Source organism: Gymnoscopelus braueri, assembly GCF_963280865.1.
Source record: "Gymnoscopelus braueri genome assembly, chromosome: 23".
Classification (NCBI taxonomy): domain Eukaryota; kingdom Metazoa; phylum Chordata; class Actinopteri; order Myctophiformes; family Myctophidae; genus Gymnoscopelus; species Gymnoscopelus braueri.
In genome coordinates this window covers 41,717,724-41,724,962 of record NC_137625.1, presented here as the reverse complement: position 1 = coordinate 41,724,962, position 7,239 = coordinate 41,717,724, and the positions used below count along the sequence as shown (strand labels likewise).

The window sequence follows — 7,239 nt, the reverse complement described above, 5'->3', positions numbered from 1 at the left end:
TCCTTTAATGTTAAGAGATAAGACACTAGCATTTTTATATGAGGATAAGAGAGGAGAGGAGAGGAGAGGAGAGGAGAGGAGAGGAGAGGAGAAGACAAATACAATTTTTTCTTAAAGTAAACATTTGTAACTCAAATCTTTGCTTCTGGGGGTCCCTGGAACAAAACATTTTGAGGTGTGGGTCCGCGGCCAAATAAATGTCTAAAAATGTTTTCTAAATCTTAACAGCATGTTGCTATATCAGTGGTGCAGCTGGTGCTCACACTTTTCCATGTCAAGGACCCCTAAATGATATGTACTGGATTTGGCCACAGACCCCCATCTCAAACTATGTTGTTCCAGGGACCCCCCAGAAGCACAGATCGGAGTAAAAGTGAATTACTGTGAATCGTCTGCTATCTAACGATTCGATTCCGATTCTTGGGGACACAATTCAGATTTTTTCCGTTTTTTTCAAAACAAACGATTCTCGATTTCAAAACCTTTTTTTTCCGATTAAAGATCTGAATTGTCCAACATGAGAATCGCAATTCGTATTCGAATAGATTTCTTCCCACACCCCTAAAATATATATATTCAAAGATTTGCACATATTTTCACGATAAAAAAAAATTGCAGATCTACAAGCTCATAGCGCAGCACTCTGTGCCGAATAGCCAAAGAAATCTTAAAATGACACAGATGCGTTCCCAGATTAAATGGGTTAAATGTAGTTTTTTTTGCCTCTACTGACATGCCCAAAACAGGGAGGCCGGGTGTGAAGGGGTTAACAGGGAGGGCCGGGTGTGAAGGGGTTAACAGGGAGGCCGGGTGTGAAGGGGTTAACAGGGAGGCCGGGTGTGAAGGGGTTAACAGGGAGTTCCGGGTGTGAAGGGGTTAACAGGGAGGCCGGGTGTGAAGGGGTTAACAGGGAGGCCGGGTGTGAAGGGGTTAACAGGGAGTGCCGGGTGTGAAGGGGTTAACAGGGAGTGCCGGGTGTGAAGGGGTTAACAGGGAGGCCGGGTGTGAAGGGGTTAACAGGGAGGCTGGGTGTGAAGGGGTTAACAGGGAGTGCCGGGTGTGAAGGGGTTAACAGGGAGGCTGGGTGTGAAGGGGTTAACAGGGAGGCTAGGTGTGAAGGGGTTAATAACAGGGAGTTTACCTGAGAGCTCAGCAGTCAGGCTGTCTGTGTCTCCATACTCAAACTCCAGGTTAGGAGACTCCATGGAACTCTGGGAACCAGAAGACAAACACAGCAGTGAGACACGCTCAGTTCATCCCATAGACTGTAATAATCACACCCAGTGTGAAGTGGGCGGTGGTCATCATAGTGATGGAAGCTCACTTTTTAAAAAAAATAAATATTTTTTTGAAGTGCATAATCCTATTTATAGGTTATTAATGTCATCATGTGTCTCGCTAGCCAATCACAGTGCTGAATAGAGTCAGCCAATAGAGTCAGCCAATCACAGTACAGCTAGGGGTGTACTAATGAGCCAATCACAATACAGCTAATGAGGTGTCCCAACCCCACTTATTGGGGTGGCTACACCGCCCAAAAATGAATGGACAAAGTGACGCCATTGGTTTCTACAGACCGTAAATGAAGGCTATTGTTCAGCAATTTCAAATCCGCCATCTTTCTATATCTTGTCCTATGACACCGTAAATGAATGCTATTGGATGGGTAGCTTGTCATAAGAGCGGGGGCGGGGAATGAATGCTATTGGTTGTGTAGCTTGTCAATCAAAAAATCGTAAAACGGGCCCTTTGTTCATCCACACTCTACTCAGAGTACTAAAGGTGCAGTGCCAGTAAGCAATATACTGTATATCTTTGCAGTCGGGAAATTGTATGTGTTTTTTCGTAAATTAACACCCTACTTGACCATACTACAGCGTCACACAAAAGCATCAAAAGTAGCAGAACTACAAGCTCGGTACAAAACGGAAGTTTTGAGCTTGTAGATCTGCTACTTTTGCAATTTTTTATTTGAATCCTGAAAAGTCACAGTTTTGGACATATGAGGGGTTTCCACCCAACAGAGACGATCATACATATAATATATTTCTTATTTGATTGTTTTTGGTTAAAATAAGTGTTGAATAGCTCTATATGGTTGTAGTAATCTATAGAGTGTTTCTATATCTCTACAGCTTAAACATTTAAACAACACAAGTATGGGGGTCATTGCCACAAAATATCACAGATGGGGGTCCGCAGCCAAATACATATAATTTGACTTGACATGAAAAAGTTTGAGAATCTCTGCTGTATAGTACAGTGCAACACCACAGCCAGAGAGTGGAGAGAGTCATCAAACACAAACAAAGATGATTAGCTTCAGTTTCCAGTTGACGGTCTCTGAACAACCCTGCTGACATCATCACTATCTCACCCTATGATTAACACCTGCCCTCTGGGCTTCACCACACACACACACACACACACACACACACACACACACACACACACACACACACACACACACACACACACACACACACACACACACACACACACACACACACACACACACACACACACACACACACACACACACACACACACACACACACACACACACACACACACACACACACACACAGTATGGTTTCCACAGCGCTGATATAAGCAGTCTGCATCCATACTAACCTAACCAGAGTGAATGTAGACATAGTGATACTGAACACAGTCTACATGATGGAGAAGAAACACATTCTGCTAATTATAGAGAACCTGAACAATATCACTATAGTCACTATAAGAGATACACCATTATTTAGGTGTGTGTGTGTGTAATTAAAAAAAAAGTCAAATTGCCATCCTAAAATGTTTATGTCCTCGTTTAAGTATACCGTAGTACTGTAATAAAAGTGTGTGTGTGTGCGTGTGTGTTTGTGTGTGTGTGCAAAGTCACCACCAAGGCTTTACTGTAATGAATTCTGTGGTGTGATAAGATTACGTTTAGCCTAGCGTGCCAGTGCAGCTATTTGCATAATGATCTAATACATTAAAAGGAAATGCAAATAACTCCAAGCAATCTGCTGCTGCAAGTTCACGCAGGTGAGAGATAAAAAATAAAATAAAAGTTTAATATTAATATTCTCAAGGTGCTCACTGTATAAATCATTTAACCAATTTAGACCAGGAAAGAATCTGTGTCATTTTTAGATTTATTTGGCTATTCAAAAATAGCAGATTTCCCTGGCCTCCCTGTTAACCCCAGCACAGAGTGCCGCACTATGAGCTTGTAGATCTGCTCTTTTTGAAAAATCGTGAAAATATGTTAATAGGTTTTTAACTAAAATCTTTGCTTCTGGGGGATACTACAAATGTCTTCTAAATCCTAACAGTTTTCTGAAACACTTATGTTGCTATAATATCAGTGGTTCTCAAACTCTTTTCATGTCAAGGACCCCCAAAATGATATGTATTTGGCCGCAAAATATTTGGTTCCAGGGATCCTACAAAAGGAAAGATTTTGAGTAAAAAAATAATTGCTTTAAAAATATATAAATATTCAAAGATTTGCGCAACTTTTCAAGATAAAAAAGGCTGATCTACAAGCTCGTATATCTGCTATTTTTGAATAGCCAAGTATAAAATAATGGTTAAAGTGGTTAAAATCGAAAATGACACCGATGCGTTCCCGATCTAACCTGAAAAACACCAAACGGAGAGCAACATACAAACCTCCAAACAGTGGAGATGACAAGCGAAGACAAATGAGTTGGCTAACAGAATCTAAATGACAACAGATTCCATTTTTCAGTGACAACGAGTACAGAGATAATGGGTAAAATGACTAGCGAGGGATTATAGTATAGCCCTCAATCATGATGAATTCATGTACAACTCTGAACTCTGTGTGTACTGTGCAGTGGTGGAAAGTAACTAAGTACATTTACTCAAGTACTGTACTTAAATACATTTGAGGTATCTTTACTTTAGTGGAGTATTTCCAATTTTCAATACATTTACTTCTACTACATCCCAGAGGCAAATATTGTACTTTTACTCCACTATTATGTATTGGTGTCTGCATGACAAGAAAGAGACACTGGAGTCTCCATATTGACAAGAAAGAGACACTGGTGTCTACATGACAGGAAAGAGACGTGTCTACATATTGACAAGAAAGAGACACTGGTGTCTACATGACAAGAAAGAGACACTGGTGTCTACTTATTGACAAGAAAGAGACACTGGTGTCTACATGACAAGAAAGAGACACTGATGTCTACATGACAAGAAAGAGACACTGGTGTCTACATATTGACAAGAAAGAGACACTGGTGTCTACTTATTGACAAGAAAGAGACACTGGTGTCTACATGACAAGAAAGAGACACTGGTGTCTATATGACAAGAAAGAGACACTGGTGTTTACATGACAAGAAAGAGACACTGGTGTCTACATATTGACAAGAAAGAGACACTGGTGTCTACTTATTGACAAGAAAGAGACACTGGTGTCTACATGACAAGAAAGAGACACTGGTGTTTACATGACAAGAAAGAGACACTGGTGTCTACATATTGACAAGAAAGAGACACTGGTGTCTACTTATTGACAAGAAAGAGACACTGGTGTCTACATGACAAGAAAGAGACACTGGTGTCTACATGACAAGAAAGAGACACTGGTGTCTACATGACAAGAAAGAGACACTGGTGTCTACATATTGACAAGAAAGAGACACTGGTGTCTACTTATTGACAAGAAAGAGACACTGGTGTCTATATGACAAGAAAGAGACACTGGTGTTTACATGACAAGAAAGAGACACTGGTGTCTACATATTGACAAGAAAGAGACACTGGTGTCTACTTATTGACAAGAAAGAGACACTGGTGTCTACATGACAAGAAAGAGACACTGGTGTCTACATGACAAGAAAGAGACACTGGTGTCTACATGACAAGAAAGAGACACTGGTGTCTACATGACAAGAAAGAGACACTGGTGTCTACTTATTGACCAGAAAGAGACACTGGTGTCTACATATTGACCAGAAAGAGACACTGGTGTCTACATAATATTGACAAGAAAGAGACACTGGTGTCTACATGACAAGAAAGAGACACTGGTGTCTACATATTGACAAGAAAGAGACACTGGTGTCTACATATTGACAAGAAAGAGACAGAGGAGAAAGTGGTACAGTCAGCTGGGGCATTAAGGCCACTGTGGCCTCAGGGCATGCCATTTGTTTGAGGGCCACAAGGCCAAACTGAGGGGCAACGACTGCCATGGCCTTCGTGGCCTCCCTGAAATTGTCCCTTGTCTCCCTTCACTGGTCTCTGTAACAACCCCCGTCTCTCTCTTTTTCTCTCTCTCTCTCCATTTTGCCGTCTCGCTCATATTCTTGGTTTCTGTCTCTGGCTCTCCCTATTCCCTATTTATCTCGCTTTCAGAAAATCTCCTCCCCCCTCCCCTGTCCACCCCCTCTCCTGTTCCCTTCACTCTCTCTCTGGCATGGAGGGATTGTTGAGGACATGTGTCATGGTTTATATGCGAACTGAGGGACCGTTGTATTTGTATGCACAGCACTTGTGTGTGCGCATGTGTGACATGTTATGGAAATGTATTGTATATAAACAACTAGTGTGTGTGTGTGTGTGTGTGTGTGTGTGTGTGTGTGTGTGTAAGTTACCTAAAAGACCGCCATTGTGTGAGAAAGCATAGCACAGCAAGAAAAGGCTCCTCCACTGTGACGCAGAAGCAAAGAGGCAACAAAGAAAGGAGAGATGCACACCACTAAAACACCTCCTCTAACTACAGCCATCCACACATGCCCACATAGAATGTGTGGATCAAGGATAACCAGACCCACCAACAGGAGGACAATCATACACTCGACTTCGACTGATCGCCGCCGCCGCCGCCGATGATGATGTGTGTCAAGGGAAGCCAAACAAGAGTCAATAGCAAGAGCAGAATAAGTCAAGCTGTTTGTGGCATTGGTGTTTTTCATGGGCGCCGCGTAGGGCTGTCACTATTATGACATTTCACTTGACGATTGAATTGTCCCTCAAATAATTGCGATTAACGATTTAATTCTGTTTCTGTCGTTATAACATTATGAATGAAAATGTAATTTCTGTTTGGCTTTTAGGCATGGTAAACAAAGGGCAGATATGACAAATAACATATTTAATAACTTTATACTGTAAAAAAAAAACTATAGTGGAAATAGCCGATCTACAAGCTCAAAACACGTCGCATCGCGGCACATTGAGCTTTTAGAATGTAGATCTGCTATGTCCACTATTTCAGTTTGAAAATATATGAATATTTGTACATGAAAATGATTATGACGATTATGCAAAACATTATTGCGATTATCTTAAATAATTGCGATTAGGCGATTATATAATAATTGTGACAGGCCTAGCGCTGCGCAACCCCCATACTCAGCTGTGCTGCTCATCCCACAAACTTATGTTCCTTACAAATGGGGCACCATTTAAATACAGGCTTTAAAAGGCAAATAAACAGGCTTTCCAACGGTATTAAAAGTCATTGCCAAAAAGCCTCGTTACAACAGGGAAATAATCTACCAACACAAATTTGGAACTTTACTGTAATGTCTCTCTCTCTCTGTATATATGTCACAGTATGATTGGAAAGCCAGTCAGATTGAAGAAGGTGCACTCGTTTTCACCGACGGCGGCGCGCCATCTGAAGCCGAGCGAGCTTAGGCGAGCGTTGCCGAAGTCACCTTCAGCCGACTCAGCGCCGTCCGAGTTATGTCCCGATAGAGACAGAATTGGAAATCTTCATCCCCCTTGCCTTGTCTCAGTACCTTCGAGACGTCTTTTTTTTTTGACGGGGGGGGGGGCGCGGGAGGTGAACTCGAAGAAAACGAGCACTCCTTTTTCAATCTGGCTGAATGATTGATTGAATACTTTATTAGAAGTTTGCAGAAAAAAGCACATGAAAATACAGTTCAATACAAGGTCAGCTAATAGGAACTAAACAACCCCAAGAAAGCCTTTGGCTTGTTTCCATTGGGGTCCTTTGTACTCAATTCATAGCGCAATGCACACGACAAAATGACTGGTTTTCCAATCCTACTGTAACATATACACACTACACACACTGTATATATACACTGCATATATACACACACACACACACACACACACACACACACACACACACGTGTGTTGACTTGAGTAACCTCATTTGGCCCGAACACGGCTCTGCGGTATACGTTAAGTAAGTAAGTGACACAGATAAAGCGCAGTGAC

General features: G+C 41.7%; 1 protein-coding gene across 2 annotated transcripts in view; it reads right to left on the bottom strand.

The window, feature by feature from the left end:
- The window catches only part of strip2 (striatin interacting protein 2), a gene marked incomplete at its 3' end in the record, with an annotated part of 48,954 nt that overhangs the window by 38,315 nt on the left and 3,400 nt on the right, over positions 1-7,239 (bottom strand). For both annotated transcript variants that reach the window (XM_080420778.1, XM_080420779.1), the window contains exon 2: positions 1,142-1,211. In XM_080420778.1, coding sequence (XP_080276904.1) covers positions 1,142-1,211 — 70 coding nt within the window. The remainder of the gene's footprint in view (positions 1-1,141; positions 1,212-7,239) is intronic.